The sequence below is a fragment of the Passer domesticus genome, chromosome 4 (genome assembly GCF_036417665.1).
Source record: "Passer domesticus isolate bPasDom1 chromosome 4, bPasDom1.hap1, whole genome shotgun sequence".
Taxonomy (NCBI): Eukaryota; Metazoa; Chordata; class Aves; order Passeriformes; family Passeridae; genus Passer; species Passer domesticus.
In genome coordinates, this window is record NC_087477.1 from 58,375,292 (window position 1) to 58,396,856 (window position 21,565).

General features: G+C 35.0%; 1 protein-coding gene across 12 annotated transcripts in view; it reads left to right on the forward strand.

Moving 5' to 3' along the window:
* FRYL (FRY like transcription coactivator) overlaps positions 1 to 21,565 on the forward strand; it is a 157,397-nt gene that overhangs the window by 113,521 nt on the left and 22,311 nt on the right. For 9 of the 12 annotated variants that reach the window (XM_064418204.1, XM_064418206.1, XM_064418207.1 and 6 more), the window contains 17 exons: positions 1,236 to 1,386; positions 1,725 to 1,828; positions 2,380 to 2,565; positions 4,228 to 4,432; positions 5,291 to 5,412; positions 5,883 to 6,073; positions 6,757 to 6,851; positions 7,838 to 8,445; positions 8,898 to 8,995; positions 10,013 to 10,183; positions 11,124 to 11,264; positions 13,334 to 13,531; positions 14,730 to 14,891; positions 15,180 to 15,254; positions 16,416 to 16,592; positions 19,219 to 19,422; positions 20,270 to 20,437. In XM_064418204.1, the coding sequence (XP_064274274.1) occupies positions 1,236 to 1,386; positions 1,725 to 1,828; positions 2,380 to 2,565; positions 4,228 to 4,432; positions 5,291 to 5,412; positions 5,883 to 6,073; positions 6,757 to 6,851; positions 7,838 to 8,445; positions 8,898 to 8,995; positions 10,013 to 10,183; positions 11,124 to 11,264; positions 13,334 to 13,531; positions 14,730 to 14,891; positions 15,180 to 15,254; positions 16,416 to 16,592; positions 19,219 to 19,422; positions 20,270 to 20,437 (3,056 nt within the window). The remainder of the gene's footprint in view (positions 1 to 1,235; positions 1,387 to 1,724; positions 1,829 to 2,379; positions 2,566 to 4,227; positions 4,433 to 5,290; positions 5,413 to 5,882; positions 6,074 to 6,756; positions 6,852 to 7,837; positions 8,446 to 8,897; positions 8,996 to 10,012; positions 10,184 to 11,123; positions 11,265 to 13,333; positions 13,532 to 14,729; positions 14,892 to 15,179; positions 15,255 to 16,415; positions 16,593 to 19,218; positions 19,423 to 20,269; positions 20,438 to 21,565) is intronic. The other 3 variants (XM_064418198.1, XM_064418209.1, XM_064418208.1) reach the window with 1 other exon arrangement.

Sequence of the window (21,565 nt, forward strand, 5' to 3'; positions counted from 1 at the left end):
TTTAGATGTCAGTATGGAACCTATGCTGTCCATGCTATTGAAGCAACAAGAGTCCATTAGGATCTTCTGATGCACTCTTCAATGACTGATTCTTTGCACACTGTGAAGATTAGAGTGAATATGTAGTTCTTACTTCCTCTGTTAAGGAGGTGAAACCTAATGTCCTCTACAGAGATTGCTGTAAGGGCTGGACATATTAAGGCAGAATCTGCTAAACTTGGGTCAGTAACAGGTTAATGACTTCTGGTTAGCCAGTTTATTACTGCATGGATAGGCATTATCCAGAATCACAGCTGCAGTCAGTTTTGGATTTGTTTGCTGTTTGTCATACCAACACCGAGTATCCTGAACTAAATGATATTTCACATGTTCCATCAGTAAGGACTTTGTCACTTCTAGTGGAGAAGGTGATAATGAGCTGATACATGTGTGGCCATCTGAAACTTCTGCAGCTATACTTCCAAACAGAGCTGGTAGATCCTCCGAAGCGTTGAACTGTTCAGGCTGTTTCCTTGTTTCTAGTCTTGACTGATAGTTCTGTAGTCCAAAAAAGTTTTAAACCAGAAAAGTCTTTTGGGTGTGTTAACACAGTGTATTCTCATACCAAACAGCTGATGTTTTTCTTGCACTTTTGAAGCTTGCTAAATAAAAACCTAAATGTCTTTCTGTGCTTTCTTGACAAATTTACTGATTTTCTAAGCAATAGCTTTTATCAACCAATGGGATTGTGCTGTGCTGTTGTAGAAGTTGCAATTTCCAAGTTACCCATGGATCAGGCCAGCATTATCTGGCAGATAGCGCTGGTGGGGTTTTGCTCTGAGACCTATAAAGATGTGCTCTTGATGAATACTTCCTTAGCCTATAATGAACTACTCTTCAAGATGAGTTCAGTTAAATCTTAGGACCCAGCCTTAATTAACTCCCTATCTGGCATGAGGTTTGAAATTCAAGGAAATTACTTCATATGAGTTTGCCTTTTATCATAGATTTTATGAACCTATTCAAAAGCATCTTACTCTGTTATGTAACTTCTGTAGAATCATCCTTATATTAAAAGAAATAACACTCTTTTTCTTTTGAAAAACTGTGTCTAACTACTACTGCTTACAGCTGGCTCCCCTTCCTCTCTCCTTGATCTCAACTTTCCAAGAATTTAAAAATATTTCTTCGAAGGCTGTAACGTACAGAAATATGCATTGTAAATATATTTCTGGTTTGATTTTCTGTTGTGTTAGGTGATTCAATGCCTCTGTATTCCAACTGGCGGTTGAAGGTGATGGAGCACAATCAAGGAGAGCCTCTCCCTTTCCCACCTTCTGGAGGTTGCTGGTCACCACTGGTGGATTACTTGCCTGAAACTTCTCCTCCGGGCATGTCACTTCACAGGTAGCTGTTTTGGCAATGCCAGTGGCAGTTCATTATGCTTTCATCTGTGTTGCACAAATTCAGTCATTTGAAGATGGCAGATTAAAGGGCAGTCAATAATACATTTGTTTTCTGTGGGTTTACTTGCAGGTCTAGCAATTTAAGATTACTCAAGCTTTTAATCTGGAGGATTAAAGTGTTTCTATTTTTATTATGAGCCTTCATCTTTTACCTTATAACACAGCTTTGTGAATATTTATAGACTGAAGAATATAAGTTAGAAGCATATGAAGCTCTTTGCAGCTCTTTGTGAAGTTCCTGTTACATTCTTCTAATATACTATTTTTTTTTTGTTTTAGATGCAATATAGCAGTGATTCTTTTGACTGATTTGATAGTTGACCACAGTGTAAAGGTGGAATGGGGAGGATACTTGCATCTTTTGCTTCATGCAATTTTTATAGGTAACTAACTTCTTACAGAAATACATTAACTTGATTAATTCTCAGTGGTTCTTTTTGATATTGAAATTAATTTTTGCCATTGTATTGAAATCCCATTAATTTGATAATATTTAGAGTATTTTTTAAAATTCAATTAAATGTCTTTCAGCTTAATTAGTATAATGTAGATTTTTTGGAGTTGTTTTAAGACACTTTGTTTAGGAGTCACTTTTACCTCTTGTAGAAGGCACAGTAAAATTCATTGTTTTCCTTTCTGTTTCTAAGTATAATAATTTTCATACAGAGCACAAATGAAGTTCTTACTTAAAATTTCTTTGTACTTTAACCTTGCATTATTATCAGATATATTTTAGTCTGATGAACATACAGTTTGTTAAGCTATATGATGTTGTTTCTATATTGAAGCACTGAAAAAATATTGTTTAGAGAATTCTATCCCTGTTACTTTTTAAAGTATAACAGACCAATTTGCATACTGCTATTTTTTAAATAATGTAATTCAGCATGCCCTTTGAATATTATAAAGCCTTGATGTTTTCCTTTTGTGTTAGGTTTTGACCATGGTCACCCTGAAGTCTATGAGCATTGCAAGCGACTACTTTTGCATCTACTGATAGTGATGGGCTCTGGCAGTAATGTCCAGTCTGTTGCTTCTGTCCTGCTCAGAAACAGAGAGTTCAATGAGTCCAGGGTGCTTACTGTCAAGCAAACTACCCATTTAGATTACACTTTCACAGGTATGCTTTTGATTTTTTACATGTTACCTGTTAAAATGACATGGGAAGTTATCTCTTCTTACAGGCATTATTAAGGTTTATGCTGCTTGTAATATTTTTCTGAGGCCTTGGCATTAAAATTTCTTTGAATTTTAATTAAGTCAAAATGAATAGAGTTCTCATTGGCACTTGGTGCTCATTCATCAAAGTAGGGAGCACATGTGTGTGGTGAATAGTAGTGGAAATCAAAGTGGGAACTCTATGTTTTGGAACTTTATCACAGCAGTTTTCATTATGCCTTTAAAAATAGAAGATACATCTCTTACTTGTTTGTAGCAAGTTAAAATTTCCAAGTTTTGTCAGCTGTGATTGCATTCTTTGTTGGCTATCAGAATATTTTTTTAGATGCTAGTTTTAAATATTCCCCTTAATTTTATGATATTGTAATTATAGAGTGTACTCTATTTTTCTGTGTATCTCTTTATGAAGGGAATATTTTGATGGTGAGACAGTATTGCAGTTTCTATTTAAATAGGTTTGGGGTTTTTTTAATTTAGTATTTCATATTATTTCAGTAGGTGGCAGCATATTGCCATTGTTCTCTTTTGTTCACATTAGCAGTGGTTTTATTACTTAGGAAAAGTAGTTGTCTGATTTATGATCTTGTTTTTTTGTAGTAATGAGGAATTAAATTCCACTGTGTATAGTGGAAGAATTATTTTATAGGGATCTGTTCAGCAGAACTTTAATGGTGCATCTACACAGTGACATATACAAACCATTCCCTTCCTAATCTTTAAGGGCTTGGATAAAACTGTCTAAACGTGACACAATAAAACAAAGATGTTTGACAGAAACTAGAATAAGGTCAGCATCAAACATTTCCAGCTGGGGATTAGGATAAGGTGTTTACAGGTATGCACACCTAGCACAAGGTTGGACAAGATAATTTTAAATTTTATTTGAGCTGGCTAAGCTCAAATACCCCAGTCCAAACTCTGTGGCTCTATAGTGGAAATTTGTGGTGGTTTAGTGAGTCTTAAGCTTATTTAAATACACGTAGTACAGAAAAAGGCTCTCCCAGTTTTCCTTGGTAGTTTACTGTCCCCCAGCCCTTTATAGATGGATAGAAGGGCAATGTCAGTGCAGTTGTATTTTGTTGTCATGTGATTCTTTATATGGAAGAGAAAAATCTTCTGGCTGCAAGATTAAGCTAACTTCAGAGAAACTTTGTGCAGCCACAGGGACTCTGCTCAGAGTCCATTCACCAGATAATACTTAGTATTCACTAATTTCAAGTACTGTCAGTTACAGTGGGACTGGGTTTTACCAAAAAAAGTCTGCTCATTAGTAAGAAATAGTCTGTATAATTTTTTAAATTAACTTGAGATACCTCAGCAGCTGATGAGCTCTGATACTATTAGTACAAAATCAAGGATAATACAGGAGTTTTAAAAGGATCTAGCAGTTCCCAATTAAAGTTCATGTAAGTCATGTGAAGAATTTGGATATATGAGATTTGTTGATTTCATGAAATTATTGCATCCATTAATTTATTCTCTTTTAAGTATTCACATTACATTTACTAAGTTATTGATCTTTTTAGAGGGCGATTTTTTCTTTTTATATATTTAATATTAACTGTCAACTTAAAAGTGCATAATCATCTTGTTTCAATTTCAGCAGGTGTTCATGATTTTATACCTGATTACCAGCCCTCCCCAATGACAGACTCAGGGCTTAGTTCAAGTTCTACCTCTTCTAGCATCAGTTTAGGAAATACAAGTGCTGCCATTTCTCAACTGCACACCACAATCCTCAATGAGGTTGACATTTCAGTAGAGCAGGATGAAAAAGTGAAAACTCTTATAGAATTTATTACCTCAAGGTAAGATTTCAGTTTTTACTTTGTCAAGACACATATTTTGTGGAAAAATGGCAAACCTCTCACTATTTAGCATCATGTTCTCTATCTAATTCTGTCTCTGTTCTGTTACCAGTAAATGTTTTTATGTGGTGCACATATGAAAAGTTCTAACTTTCCAACATTTTCAGAGAATTTTGATCATCCTTTCAAGTCCTGTCTGTTTAAAATTATTTTGCCATGTTTTATTCTGAAGGGCAGGAATACATTGAGATTATTAGAGAGCTGCAAGATTTGGGTGCAGTTTAGGGATTACCTAGTAGAAGAGAGCTGACTATTCAAAAATGATGAATTTGTTGCACAGGGCATTGGTAAAATCATCCACATTCATGCACTTTGTATGGTAGTTTATATTAAGTTTCAAGATGGTGTTAATCTGAAATCCTACCTGTTTCTCCGTGCTTTGATACTTTTTCTTTACCTCAGCCCAAATTTATAATAGTGTGGCATGTCAATGGAAAGGAATTGGGAGGAAAGGAAGTTAGAAAGTACATAATGGTGGTAGTTGTACTGGTTCTTTTTAGGGAACTATCTATTATACTGCAGCTGTATCAGAGAACATCTCTTCCATCTTCTTACCCACTTATTTCAATTGGAACTGGTACACTGCTTTTCACTTTGTCTTGACTTCTTGTATATTGTAAAATATTGGTCAGTTGTCAAAATTCTTTCCGATTCATGTCTGCTTTTCTAGATGGTTTCTTTTAGGTGGTACGTGTAGATTCTTTTGCAATTAACCTTATGGTTTAAATGTAATTTAAATAATATTAAGGACAAAGGCTACGTTTTATATTCTGTTTACTCTGTTTTTATATTTTTTAGGAAAAGAGGCCCACTTTGGAATCATGAAGATGTTTCAGCCAAGAACCCTAATATCAAAAGTGCTGAACAGCTAACTGTGTTTTTAAAGCATGTGGTATCTATATTTAAACAGTCTAGCTCAGGTATGTTAGCAAACAGACAATACATAATTGAATATGTGAGGTGGCGAAATAAATAAATACTTTTTGACACATGTAAATGCATAAGTTATCTATAAAATCACTCTAAGAAATTACTGCTTCTAAATAATAGTTTTCTTGTGTATTGCTCACTTCAGTTCATGTTTCTGTTATGACAGATTTCAATATAATCTTTTAGAAATGAGATAAAACAACTTATTGATTTATTGTGAACAGTTAATATTTTAATAATAAATGTTTTATTGTCTGCAAGTCTCTCTAGCATTAAGCATTTGGAATACATATTTATATTCCTGTAAAGATTTTGAGACTAATACTTCTTGAGAAAAATGTAGACGACGTGAGAGTATTTTCAATTTGGGAATGACTCTGGCAGTTTACTCTTCAGAAAATTCAAGTGGATTTGTTTTTTTATAAAACAGTGTTGTTTGAATATTTATTTGCCTTAATAGGAGGATATCAATTGGAACATCGTCTCAGTGAAGTTGCTTTGCAAACTGCGCTCTCGTGCTCCTCTCGCCATTATGCTGGGAGGTCCTTCCAGATTTTCAGGGCTCTGAAGCAGCCTCTCACTCCATCTACACTTTCAGATGTTCTCTCCAGACTAGTGGAAACTGTTGGAGATGCAGGAGAAGAAGCTCAGGTATTTGAAATTTTGCTCCACTTCATTAGAAAGCTAAGTCTGCCTAAATGATGTGTGTGCATTCTTAGCAAAATTTAAAAGCACTGTTTTATTCAGTTGTTTCTTATTTTTAAGTATTTCAAATATAAAACAGTTTTAATCATGACACTTCCTGAATTTTACCTAATTAACTGAGGAAAAGTTGCTCATATTCTCTTCTACAGCAGGAGGCTCTTTCAGAGAGTTTGATACAGCTCTTTCCTGTAGACACCACCTCTTTTATTGTTAGAGAATACGGAGATCCTCCGTATAAGAAATTATTTATTTTTGTTTTCTTTTGTAAGAACTTTACCTGATAAAGTGTTAACAATCATTCAACTTAGTGTCATTGTACATCTTAAGAGTGTATCTAATCTTTCAATACTGCAGAATTAGTCTGAATTACTTCATCCTTCAATCCATCCTTAAAAACAATGCAAACTAGAATTAATTCAGTAAATGCTTATAAGTAAATTGAAGTTTTTCCTTGTCTTGAAGCTATACTGCTAAGTTGAGCTGTCTCATGAGGATTGTGTTCTAATTGAAGCATGAAATAATTTAGTTACTGCTACTGATTTTATATTTTTATATTACTGCTCAGTAGATTTTCTGTGATCTTCCTTGTGCATATTGCATAATTTATAATGGCCTGTGGCTTTCCCCAGGGTTTCGTCATAGAGCTGCTTTTGACTTTAGAATCTGCCATTGATACATTGGCTGAAACCATGAAGCATTATGATCTGCTTTCTGCCCTTTCCCAGTAAGTTCTCTTATTAGTCAATCTTCATTATGTATTTTTATACATTTGGATTATTAAAAATCTGTATTATAAATGTAATGAAATAATTTCTTGTCATCTTTGCAGAATAATTCTATCCATATTGCAAAATTGCTTGCTCTGGTATGTTTTTATCATTCTGCCTCAAGCAAAACTTGTAAGAATCTAGATTTCCTGAAAAGGATATCTTATTGCCTTTACGATTTACCCTCTTGGGTTTAATTGAATTTTGTAAAAATGGTGTTCCAGGAGTTTCTTATGGCTCAGTTCTAGAATATTGTCAGTTCTTCTTAAACTTCTTGAATTTAAAAGCTCTGCAAATGTTGGTCTGTCTTAGGCCTCAAGTTTGTTGTCCATATATAAAAAGTGTAACTGAACAGTCTGAGTCATTTGTGTGTCTCATTACAGTTTGAGTGGTTACCTCGATGACTTTTTGTCAAACTGAAAAAAAATCCCTAAATATACAGACATCTGTATTTATTTGATTTCCTTGCAAAGTTTTTGAAAATGCTGAGATTTCTAGGAATAGATTCAATTTTTAAGTATCAGAATAGGAGGTATTGAGTTTTCTATGTCAGATACTTCAGACAAATGCATGGTAATAATTGTATTAATTCATTCATATCCCTACTTTTATCACATCTTTAAATAAGTTGGAATGCTAGATCGTCACTTACACATAATCTTTTACGTGCTATGGGCTCATTTTTCCAATTTTGCTGTAATTTTTATGGTATTCTGGGATTGTAACAAACAGATACAGTAGAAAAGATAACAGGATGCTGCAATCTTGTCTTTATGCTATAAGGTACAGAAATCCTGTATTTACATACTCATAGGGTGATGAAACAGAGTATACTGCATGTGTATGTGATTAGTGTAACATCTTTCTTTTTTCCCTTTTTCTAAATTCTTTTTTATTAAAGTATTTTGCATGTAACAATATGTAATACTGATTTTTATTTTAGAACCACATACCATGATTCTGTAATGGGAAACAAGTATGCAGCTAATAGGAAAAGCACTGGACAGATAAATCTAAGCACAAGTCCCATTAGTAGTGGCAGTTGTTTGGGATACTACAGCAATGCAAGGAGTAATTCCTTGAGGCTGAATTTAATCAGCGAGCGGAGAGGCGACCGGCGACGGAGCAACACACTGGATATAATGGATGGAAGGATAAATCATGGTGGAAGTTTGGCAAGGACTAGAAGCCTTTCCTCCCTGAGAGAGGGAGGGATGTATGATGTGCAGCCCACTACTGACCCTGTCAACTTGATGGCCACCATATTTTGGATTGCAGCTTCGTTGCTGGAGTCAGATTATGAGTATGAATACCTTCTGGCTCTCAAGCTACTCAACAAGCTTCTTATTCACATGCCTCTGGATAAATCAGAGAGTCGGGAAAAGATAGAAGAGGTGCAGAGTAAACTGAAATGGAATAACTTCCCAGGCCTTCAGCAGCTTTTTTTGAAAGGCTTTACTTCAGCCTCTACACAAGAAATGACAGTTCATCTCCTCAGTAAACTCATCACAATTTCCCGGCATGCTTTGGTGGATCCTTCTCAGTTAGCAGGTACCTTTAGTAAATATGTGATAAAAATGTATTTTTTCATCGAATTAAGTAGAGTCAAAATCAGTAGTAATTGTGCATTTGCCTTAAAGAAACACTCCTGTAAAATGCTTTCTGCAGTTGTCTGTATTACACTGCCACACAGTGGGAATACATTACAGACCATGATTATTTCACAAGCAAGATTGCATGTAAACTTTATGCATTGACTGTTGTTTGCCAGTGAGTTTTAGGAGCTGTGTATTTTTTTTCGTTTCATGGTAGTTTTGATTAATTGGTCCAGTAATGATTTTATTTTCATCATGCATCATAAATGTATGTGTATATATAATTTATATATCTTTGTGAAAGTATGTGTCATGCTGTCAGAATTTTAAATACCAGCTAACTTCACATTGAAATAAGTCATTAAAAACCTTAAGGACTCATATAACTCTGTTTATGTATGTGTTTAGGATTTCCCCTAAACATCTTGTGCCTACTTCCTCATCTGATACAGCATTTTGATAACCCAACTCAGTTTTGTAAAGAAACAGCTGACAGGATAGCAAAGGTATGTAACATGATGCTTGCAGAAGTATCCAGGAGGATATATATATATATATATATATATATATATATATATATATATATATATAGCATTGTCTCTGTATTTCTGGGGTCCCTTATGTAATACTTCTATGTGATTCTAATAGTAATACACACATAACTATGAGGTCATATTTTAAAGATATTGTCCAATCTAATTTATATAGCTGGACCTTGTATCAACCTCTGAGGTTGTCAGTAAAAAAACACATTTAGCTTATTCTGTAAAATTTAGATTTCAATAACAAATTTTCTTACCAGTTATATCAATTACTTTTTCTTAGTTGTCTGATTTTTCTGCTTGTAATTTTGAATGTCAACCTAATCACATTTTAAGCATGCTTCCTAATTTTCTTACGAGAAGAAAGTGATTCTCACTGGTTGAGAAGAAAAGGCTGTATGTTCTTTCTGTTACTTATACAGAGTATATTACTTACACAGAGTAATATTTCTGAACTGTGGTGGCTGTTACAACAGTACGTGATGCACAGCAGCTGTTAGCCAGGATGGTGTTGCACTGGCCTGACAGAGTCTTTCTTTTAAGGAGGAATGTGGAAAGGGGAATAGGAAAGAGCTGTGTGGCACAGGAGATGCAGGCATACACCTCTGGCTGCTCAGGCTGTGTGTGACATGTGAACCACTAAACCACTGAAGCTGTGCACAGGCTGACTCGAGTATGTGCCTGATGCAAGTGCAGAAATCACTGCTGCCCTTAAATACTTGTATTGCTTGAGTGAGGGGTATTGGTTGATCATACCAAATGTATGATGAGTAGATAAACTTGGAACATGGATGCCACAGTACCAAAATTCAGCAGAAACTGTAGGTCATGCTTGGTTTGATTTCACTTACCAGAAAATAACTGAAGTGAAATCTTGGAAATGAAATCTTGGAGTGAAATCTGGGAGAACTGCATAATAAGTCATGAATGCTTGGATTTAAAAAAAAATCTAATATAATTGAATATGGTTTTGCTTTCCAGGTTTGTGCAGAGGAGAAGTCACCAACTCTTGCCAATCTGGCTCATATGATGAGTTTATACAGTACACACAGTTACTCCAGAGACTGTTCTAACTGGATTAATGTAGTGTGTAGATACTTGCATGACTCTTTCTCAGATGCCACATTTAACCTCATAACTTATCTTGCAGAGGTAAATTTTTATTAGAAGTATCTCATGTTGACAATTCACTGCCAATTCCTATTTTCTCATGAATTCTGAATATAAGGGGAATTCAGCATATTTTCTCTAACAGGAAAATATTACTAAAATGTTCTAGGATGTAGAAAAGGGATGTCTGCTGCTATTTTGGAGTGCAGTAATTTATAAATACCTTGAAATGATAATCCCTCTTATGACAGGTCTCCTTTTGTGAGTGATGTTTGGCAGTAGGTGTTTATATTCTGTACTGCATCAGTATTCACTTACCTTTAGTAAAATAAGCTTAATGCAAATTTTAAGAGACCTTTTTTAGCCAGGTACATGTCTTTATCACAACTTTAAAAATTAATTGCAAAGTTCATTTGTAAGTAGTGCATAATGTAGAAAAAGATAATTTAAATTAGAGAAATCAGTATATTATTCTGCTGGCCATTCATACAGAAAAGCTGTTAAGTACTTTGTATGAAAAGCTTGTAGAGCTTGTCCTTGAAGTGTATTACTTCAAACTGATGGAGGCATTTAAAAAAATTTGTTCATTCTTACAAATGACTTTATATGTACATTTTTTGTTTGTAAAACAGAATTTACCAACCTTCTTTAAGGCAGTTGTTTTTCATACAGTTTTAAGATTTTGAATTAGTATGAACTTTTATTTAGTGAAAAATTTTTATTATTAGGGGCTTGCGATCTGTGCTAAAAATTTATCAAAATTCAGGGGAAAAAATGAATTAGGACAAAAACCATTGTGCTGTTGCATTACTGGTTTTTAGTGCTAAAGCAGAAATTTGAAAAACAGCAAGTGGTACTTTTAAGTTTCTTAAAGGGAAAAATAAATGTGTATAGAAGTTAGCTCTATTTTAATGTTTCCTTTCACTTTTTGCTACCATAAAAGGCCCTAATTAAATTTTCTGTTTTAAAAACCTTTTTTTAGCTGTTAGAGAAAGGCTTATCCAGTATGCAACAGTCCTTGCTGCAGATCATTTACAGTCTTCTGAGTCATATTGACCTATCCACAGCTCCAGTGAAGCAGTTTAATTTGGAAATCATAAAAGTTATTGGTAAATATGTTCAGGTAGGTAATCTGAAGAGCTGTAAAAGCCTGTTTGCTCATTATTAAAATGGTATCACAATTGCTCTTGAATTTTGGGGGGAATTTATTTCAGATATAAATAAGATGCTTGTAGTCAGATTCCATGGGAATTTCTTCCCTATGTACTTAATTCACTAGATGCTTTTGTATTTGTCCAGTGTGGTTTGGATCTGGTGGAACACGTTGTCTGGGTGAATGTATCTGTGTACAGATGTGGGCAACTTGTCATATGTAGTTAGAGAAGATGATCCTTCAGTTGTTAAAACACAAGGAAATGTTTACTGCTAAGCTGGACAAATGTTTTATTTATGTGTGTAAGTTTTAAAAAGAAAATGTTACGGTTAAATGAATATTTAAATCACTCTCAGTAATATATCCATGAGGAACTTTAAGGTGCACCTTTACAAAATTGCGTACATTTTTTGTTAAAGAAAGTCCCAAAAGATGAACCACAGTGTTTTGCCCAAGGTAATTTAAGCCTTTGTACTCAAAACACAAATTTACTGAAAATCTATTACACAGAAGAAAGTCTAGTGTCTTACTGAAAGATTTTATACAAATGCCTGGAGCATAAAACCATTTCAGTGCACAACATTCTCTTCTTTTTTCTCTGAATTCCATTATTGCCAAATGTATTTCAGTCAAATGGTTTAATCATAATTAACCAGGAAAGTAATGTTCCCTGGATGCTTTGTTATTGATGGCTATGTACTTTAGATATTGTGCTCCTGTCAGAGTGCATTAGGCAAAATGAAATGATTAGCACTAGCTGTAGTTTTTATGGCCTGCTGGCTTCTTCCTTCACCTCTAACCCGTCTCTGAGCTTTCTATGCAAGCCCACACTTCCATGGAATGTAATCTTAATTAGATGTAAGCTATCAAAAGTTGGTTCCAGTGAAAAATCATTCCAGAGAAGTCTTAACATATTTTTGATAAAATAAAATGTGTTGCTATAAATGACAAAAGAAAAGATCATAAATTGTCATGTCTTGTTTAAATTTTCTACTAGAAAATTTAAAACCATTTAAGACCATTGCAGAGGTCTTTTCAGTCCTCTGCAATGACAATGGCTGTAAATAAATCTCAGTTGCTACAGGATAGTTCCAGTTTGAGACTCCTTTTTTATGCTTATGATGCACAGAAATTGAGGAAATTATTGAAGACTCATTATCTGCAAAGAAGAGTAAAGCATATACTACTTAGAGAATTGAAAGGGGTGTTTATTTTTTAATGCAATAAAATAACATTTTGACAAGCATGGCCTCCTGATAAAAAAATAAAAAGCAGATATCATGCTGATTTCAAAAATTGGAAAATTTAAGTTTCAGTTAGAATCCTTGCATTTCTGGGAGTATAAATCTTAATCTTTGCACAAAGCTGCTTTTATTTTACGTCTTTTCTTCTGATTCTTTTCACAGTGTGTGTAATTAAAACTACTGAATTATATACATTGTCTTAATCATCTTATTAAGGAAAGTCCACTTAACTCTGGCTCTGCCTCTTATATTCTCACACTTTTTCCATAGCATTTTTTAAGCACTCCATTGTTTTGATACTAAAAACTTTGTAAATGTTTTCACTTCTTTGTTAAAATCTTTTGTATTTCCTCATGTATGTCAAGCAAGGAATAGTTTTGCTTGTTTCAAATTCCATTTACCCTCTCCATAACTGTAAAATAATCAAAGATGTCAAGAGATGGAATTGTTAGTTTGAGTACTGTCAGTTAAATGATAGTTAAATACTCTCAATTTCTGTCTCCTGGGTCCCAAAGGGCAGATGCTTCAGACAATGGTAAAAAACATGGTGTTACTACAGGGATGGAAGCACATGGACTGTGGTCTGGTTGTGGCTGGACCTGACCACACACCATGGGATGGCCACTGCTTTCCTGGCACTTGAGGGTCTGAAGTTTCCCACCCGTGCTAGCCCCTTCAGCCGTGGGTAATAGATCAGAGGTTTTGGGTTGAGGATTCCTACAAAATGCTACCGTACATAAAAATTGCTGTCTTGGTTGAAGGGATTGTTGTGTCATTTGTGTATGTTCTCTTCAGAGTCCATATTGGAAGGAAGCCCTTAATATTTTGAAACTGGTGGTGTCTCGGTCAGCAAGCCTTGTTGTGCCTAATGATATTCCAAAGTCTTATGGAGGTGACATAGGTTCTCCGGAAATCTCTTTCACGAAAATTTTTAATAATGTCTCCAAGGAGCTACCTGGGAAGACCTTAGATTTTCATTTTGATATATCAGAGGTAATTATTATATTTAGATGACAATTCACTTATGACTTGCTATTACAAACTCAGGTGCTATGTTTTGTTACCCTTCTACATTTATATGTTTTTGAATAAGTACAATTTTTAAGAATGGCAGAGACTGAAGTTTTATGTACTTGTATATGAGAGTCATGCTGGAGGATAAATTTAAAATTCTTTTATGATGTTTGTTTGCCTTTTTCCCCTTTTGACTGTCTGGAGAGGTAATTAGTAAAAGTCAGTAAGATTATTCTCAAGGGTATCTCATGTGTGTCAGAGAGCAGACAATGCAGCTGGCTGCTACTTGCAGCTGAACATACCATGCTTTCAACAAATGAAAGGATGTGCATTCAAGGGCTGAGAGGATTAAAACCCTGTACTGCAGTTTTGGCATGAATTTGGACGGGGGAGGACATTCATAGGATGGGATTGGATACAACATGTAGGAAATTCAGTGTAAGAGGGATACAATTGGAGAAAAACCTCCTGTGGTTAAAAATATCACCCCCACCACCAATGATACTTATTCTACATCTGAAAAGGGGAGCATGGCCAAGTGGCTGCAGTGTAATGTGTATGTAGAGACATGAAAATTGTAGAAACTTTATAAATGATCAGAAGAGCAAGCCCCTGGTTGAAGCTAACCCTAGATAATGATAGGAGATATAGATGTCTTAGGAACATTACTTAAATTAGCAAGTACATTCACTACTGAAGTTTCAGGGCATACAGCTAATTGAGAGACAGGATAAATTCCCACGGATAGCATTTGCTGTCAAAAGAGTTGAATTTGATCATTGTTTTTTCAGAAGTTTGTGTTTGTGAAGTTGTTGGTCTGTGAAAACAATTTGTGTCGGGAATGATTCTACAGAGAAGCTTTGCATCTTTTAAACTGAGATGTTTAAACACTTGGTTTTAAAGTGTGTTTTAAAATATAATTGGATTGTCAGCATAAAATGTGCATAATTTAGTGCCACACAAGTGGGCAGAATGGCCCTTGCTGAACAGAATACAAGTATTCAGCTTTGTATTTCCCAGTGAACCAAGGCTCAGTGGGTTAGACATGGGTTTTACAGAATGCTTACAAGCAGACCAACCCTCCTACAATTCATATAAAGCTAAATTCTAAAGTCAAATATGTAGTCTTTACTAATATAGATTTGAATTTTAAGAAAGTGTTTGTTGTCTTTGCTAGACACCAATTATTGGGAATAAATATGGTGATCAACACAGTGCAGCTGGTAGAAATGGGAAGCCAAAAGTCATTGCTGTGACCCGGAGCACTTCTTCAACTTCATCAGGCTCCAATTCAAATGCACTGGTTCCTGTCAGCTGGAAGAGACCACAGCCATCTCAGGTACATTGTGCCTCAAACACTCTATACATATATTAGAGACAGTGTTTATGAATGTGTTTAAAAAATGCATTGAAGTGTTATTTGAAATCTGTATTATGTCGTAGCAAAACAGTAAATTAATATGGCATAAACTAAAAGCTGATACTGGTGAAAAGTAAACAATTTTAAGATTGTTTTTAGAGGATGTCAATATGCAATATGACTAGTTGAAAGTGCAAATGTTTTCTATTTTAACCTGCACCTCCAGCAGCTGCCATGCTATGTGAATTTCTTTGATATATTTTTCAGAGAAGGACTAGGGAGAAGTTAATGAATGTGCTTTCTCTGTGTGGTCCAGATTCTGGTCTTCCCAAGAATCCTTCGGTAAGTGGTGATGGTGGTTTGTTTTGGTTTTTGAACTCACCTAGCAGAATGCTATTGCATTTTTGGTTGTTGGTGAAGTTATGAACAGTGGATTTGGACAATCTAGTTTTGGTTCAGCAGTTCACAAATGCAACTAAAAGATTAAAAAGAAGAATCAGAAGTAATGGATTACTATTAGTCCTCAAGGCCTCCAGTGGGCATGGTTGTCTTGGCTAGAAAAGATAATTGAACTAGGTCTCCCCTGTTCTGACTAAATCTCTACCTAGTCCATTACAGATGCTTTTGAGTGAAGGGGTAGCAGTAGCTGAGGACTGTGAGGGTGTTGAAAAAAAATACTAAAAATACTAAATTACTGAAATATTTTAATTTAAAAATAGCATAGAATACATTGAAAATAACCAGTGGGTCATATATCTTGAAGCATGGTTATTTTTAAGAACAGTAGTCCTAACTGTTGAGTAAAAATAGGTTGATGGTTTTACTTCTGTATAAAGAACCCCACTGGCATACTATGCTTGATGGTGGTGATGGCATTGACAGCTTTTAAAATAAAGTGGATAGCCTATCTAGAACATATTTTTTTTTTGTGTCATAAAAGTTCTTGCCTGAGGAAAATACTGGTGGGAGAAGGATCTTGAATCTAGTGCAAGAAGCTAAAATAAATAAAAATAGATGCCTGAAAGCTGGAACTGCAGAGATTAAAAAACAGGGTATAGAAATATACAGAATATTGACAGTTGTGGTGGTTGTGAAGGCCACAGGAGCTCAGTCTTGGATCCCTTTTAAGGTGTACAGTCCTTCCACAGAAGTTTGTAGGTGAAAACAATATCGTCTGTGTCATATGATTATTATGTTATATGATTATTATGATGGATTCTTTTGTTCTTAAATTTGACTGATAGTGTGGTTATGAAAATGAAGTTTGGGTGATATAGTTTTCCCTATTTATATCTTTGTAACTTAATTACATTAAGTAGAGAATGATACCACTAATTTAAAGATGTAGTTTAAAATCCAGCTAGTCTCGAAGCAAAGTGTTATCAGTACTGGGGTAGTCATGCTGCCTGCCACAATTCCATTAAATGGCAGGAAGCAGGATAGGTGACTTTTGGAGTTATAGAAATTGGGAGTTCTTACTTCTGTTTTTACCTATATCTGCAGGTTGTGTTTTCTTCTAATGAAGACTTAGAACTTGGAGAGCAACAAACTAGTCTAATTTCAGCAACAGAAGAAGTGATTCAAGAGGAGGAAGTGACTGTAGAAGACAACACCAGTGAACAACAATTTGGAGTTTTTAAGGACTTTGACTTTTTAGATGTTGAATTGGAAGATGCGGAGGTGAGACCTTGGGGTTTCTTCTGTGTATTTCCATTTGAGAGCATTTTAAAAATAAGGTTGTGTTGGTGCAATTCTAGGGAATTAGCAGCCCTACTAGCTAATCCAATTCAGAAGAAATTATGACGTGATAGAGCTCAGATAGAGAAATCTGGGCCAACTTTGCAGGGCTAAGTTGTTGCAAATTGTTGGCTGGTTTTGGAGGGAAGAGTTGAGGTTTTTTTGGAGGGGTTTCAGTCACTGTCTGAAAGGGAAGTGGTAGGACAGCGTAAGCCAATGTCAGCATGAGCACCCGGGTACCATGCAGGAGAAAACTTAATTATGGAACCGTGTGTTAAGAAAATGGCATAATCATTGTTTCTGATACGTTTCTGGATTTTGAGAACTTGATGAAAGGCTTTCAAAGTATGACACACTATCTCATTATATAAAATTGCCTTGCTCTCTATAATTGCTTGCTTTGACTTTTACATTATATCTGGTGTATTGCAGTTCTTGTATTCCTCTACTTCTCCTGTCAAAAAGAGAGAGGGAAGGTAAAACAAAATTAAGTATTGAGAAATAGTGAAGATTCTGTTAACAACTGTTACTTGTTCACATCAATAAAATGCTTCAGATCAAAATGTGCTGAAGCATAAAGTATGACTATAAAAGGACTTGGAAGGAAAAAGTCAAATGTTTTATAGTTCCTTGCAGTGGTTTTGTTACAATCTGTGCAAACTATTGAATTAGTAATGGAAATCCTTGCTGGTCATGAGTTCACAAGCTACTAAGAATATCTACCTATCTAAACACTGATTGTTCTTCTCTTGATTTATCTAGACCTCTTTACAGGTCCCCCCCCAATTCTTTAGTTTTATCTCACTTTCCTCCTGCTGCCTGTGTATTGCTTCACTTCAGCCAATATTTGCACCTTCTAGGAAAAGTACAGGCTTATTATGGTCTGTTGCATAGATGTAACCACACACTATTCAGACACCATTTCCTGTATTGAATATAAGTTCAGAATTGAGTCTCAGTAGTATTAAAACATTATTTTAACACTAGACAGGACTTGGCAGATGGGATGGCAGAAGTTGAAAACTTCACCAAATGAAGTTAAAAGGTTAACTTCATTTTCTGTGCTTTTTTAATGGCAGATCATAATTAAGAAAAGACATTTTCTTCTTTATTACTTGCCTGAATGCAACATGTAGTGCTGTACTAGAGAAAAAAAATAAGACCACAGATAGTAGAGATTTAGGGCGTTATGTATAAATTGTGCACTTGGTATAAGATCTCTGGCTTATTTTTTCACCAAAAATATAGAAAGTTCTTTATATTGCTAATAATTAAATGTCAGCATTATGAACTGGGGCTTTTACATTAACATCTGAGTAGTATCCAGAATAAACTTAAGTGCTTCGGCCCAGAGTAGTAGTATACTTTGTTGTACTTGAAATTATTTTGCTTTTTCATAACTTTTCATCCTCTTTTGAGAAAAAGAAATCACCAAGAGAGAAAGAGCTTACAAAATGTTTAGTTTGCATATTTAATGAGTCATGGTGATTTCTGAAGTCACCACAAGAGATACTCTGTTAAGGCAGTTTTGGAGCTGTGTTTGTGGCTGGATGTGGTGTTACAGAAACTGTAGACCAGTGAACTTCACCAGGTTTTCCATATTGTTTAGCTGAATTGTTGAAGGTTGATTAAGTGCTTGAGAAAATCAAAGATCATTATTGTGCTTGTGAATTAAAAGAACAGTGTTTTTAAGATATGGATGTCACTTAGTATGATGGCTATTTGAAACCCAAATATCTCAGCTTGAAAATGCACAAAGAGAATGGATTCAGCTGTTGGTATTCAGGGTGCACTTTATAAAACTGGTACAAAGTAGCTGGTAAAACAGTTACAGACAAATCATCTTTTCTACACCCTGTATATAATTATTGTTGGTAGTGTTTTGTCAGTTGGATGTGGTCAGTATAGATTCATGTGTGTTAGTTAAAGAACTTCATCAATGTTTGTTGGAACAGTTGCTTTACATGTTATGCTAGAGCAAATGTATCATGAGCATGCTGATTTTAGTGTTTTGTCGTCAGTTTGTTGTTTTTTTTTACTCTCATTAGAAAAAGACATTATTTTAAATACTAGCTTTTTGACTAAAGCTTTTTCCAGAGCTTGAATCAGTCTTTTACTGTTGGCAAATCCTATGTAATAAAACATTTTTCCCTGGCTCTAGAGTATCTTTAAGTGTTTGTCCTCGTTCTTTCTAATTATATGTGTTTTCCTTTTTGCTAACCAGGAGCTGCAGGTAAGTTGCAGCCTGGTGCCCTGGCTTGTTCATCAGTTGTTGTCTGTGATGTGTTTGTACTTTTTAGTCAGATTATAAAATCAATACTGATGTAGTTCTAGATTACATATTGAGATACTTTCCAAGAAGATATTCAAAATATTTCTACTTCCTTTGCCATATATTTTATTTACAAGCATTTACCAAGGTACTTAAAATTTTAATAAAACTAAAGGGCTGATTGAAACTCTGTTCATGATGCATTCAGTACTCATGTTTTCTCTGTCTCATTTGTGTATTAACTTAATTATGTTGAAACTCGTACATACCAGATGTGTGCAAACTTTTTTATTACAGGGTGAAAGCATGGACAACTTCAACTGGGGCGTTCGCAGGCGCTCTCTGGACAGCATTGACAAAGGAGACACACCGTCCCTTCAGGAGTGCCAGTACTCTGGTAGCACACCCAGCTTGAACTTGACCAACCAGGAGGATACTGATGAGTCTTCAGAAGAAGAAGCAGCACTGACTGCAAGTCAGATACTGTCTCGTTCACAGATGGTAGGTTGTTTTTCTGTGGAAGAAATCTGAGAACTTAAGCTTTCCCTAGGACATTTAATAGATAAATGTGGCTCACACTTTGTCTAACTGACATGGTAAGGAACTAAGTTAATGTGGCTAAGCTTTTTCATAACACCATCAATGAAGGAAGAAAGTTACTTTATTACATTGGTGGTACATATTTTATAATTTTAGATTTATAATTTTAGTACACTATTAATTGTTTAGTGTCTTTACACTTATATTTTTTTAAATATAAGCACAAAAGTGCATCTCATATATAAAGTATGTATCTGGATTTCTAGATCAAAAAACCACTCCAAATACTAAATAAAATCAAGAGCATTAAGTGGTCATATGAACATCTAAGCACAAAAATTGCTAAATTAATTATGGATTTTGAAGCCTGTGTGCATATAATGTAGGAAAATCAAGAATGCTGGGCACTCAGAAGTCTTTCTGCATTACATAAATGAAATTAAGAAAAAGTTGACTAGATGGAGAGCAGCTTGATGCCTATGTTGCTTTTCAGACTGTAGGCAAAGCTTGTATGAATGTTGCTCCCAACAAAATGCTCTGCTTTTCAAGGGTTTCAGTCTAGCAAAAAGAATTTCTAAAACAAAGAAAATAATTTTCCTTAAAGGAAAAGCTTCTTTTCAAAGTGAAATGTTGCAGAAATGCATGTGATGCTTTGTAATAGTTCTAGTGTAAAGCTGTGAAATTCATCATATGGGAATAAATTCAAATAGCTAATAACACTGAAACAACCTATTTCAAAACTAATGTATTCTTTACCTTCAGTTTGTGTTTCCCTTTAAGAATTTTGTTTCTTTCTTTTCTGTCTTAGTTAATCAGTGATTCTGCCATAGATGAAACAGTGTCAGATCATGCTGGTTTATCACTTCAATCTCAAGATTCCACTAGCAGTGTGGGAACAGAAGAGGTGCTTCAAATCAGAACTGAGACCCCAAGTTTGGAGGCTTCTCTAGATAACTCTAGCAACCAGCTGCCTGAGGTGGGGAGAAATGTGGGCTGGTGCATGGCTGATTTGGGCTCCTTCTAGTTTCAGTAGCAACTTTGGCTTTCTTTTCAACTGAATTTTCATCTGTTACACTGATTAGTTGATTTGCTTTTAATATTTCTAACCTGTTGGTGTGTTCTTACAAAATGTTCCCTCAGCATGGAGACTTGGATGGACTGAGGGAACTTACCACAGGTTAAAAATATTCCTGAAGGGCTGATCGTGATCATTTCATGGTGCAGAATGAAACAGGCTGATATTCAAAATGCTTTTACTTGATATGGTTGAAATCCTTCTTGAGCGACATTTTCTTTCCAATACTTTTATATTTCCCTCCCCCTGTCCCCCCCTTTTTATTATTTGCTTTCTTTGGGTTGTGATTGGTGCTATATGGGAATAAAACCTCAGGTCAGCTGTGTTAGCAGTTGGTTCCATTAAATAATCCTTTAGTAAGGACTACAGATGCTAGTGGTATACTTTTTTGGAAAGGCCCATGTGGACTGAGACAGATTTCAAGCTAATGGCCGCCTGCAAATCTGTGAGTACTTCAGTTTATTGTGTTTTCAAACGTTTGAATCATTTAAAATTTAAAAAGACACACCTAATTTAAAACAGTCATCTGCTACAATTTTTCTCCAAGTGGCTTGGTTTAGGTGGACTTTTTATCTCTTAATTTAAAATGATTTATGCCACTAGCAATCTTATTTTTATTTGCATATAGTTAGCTAATCCCATCTTTAACTATGCATGCAGTTTTATTGAGTATTCCAGAAAATTAAGCTGTTCCTATGTGTTTTTGACTAACCAGTGAGTGCACTGTTGACACTAGAATGAGTCTTCAGCCAACCTGGTTTAAACAATCTCCTGACTAGTTCAAGTGACTGGGCTAGTTCAAGTTCTGAAGGTTCTAGTTTACCTGTTTGCTACTAGAAAAACTGCTCTTACTAGCAGGCAGAGCACAGATGTAGCTAATGTTTAATGAAGAAAAAGAGTCTAATAAAGGGAGAGTGGCTGATTTCCTGTGATAATACCCTCACCTTTTACAGGTGTAATATTGTGATGCTCATAAAATACTTTCCCCCACAGTTTTTCTATTTTCCCATTAAGATTATCTATGTGCTT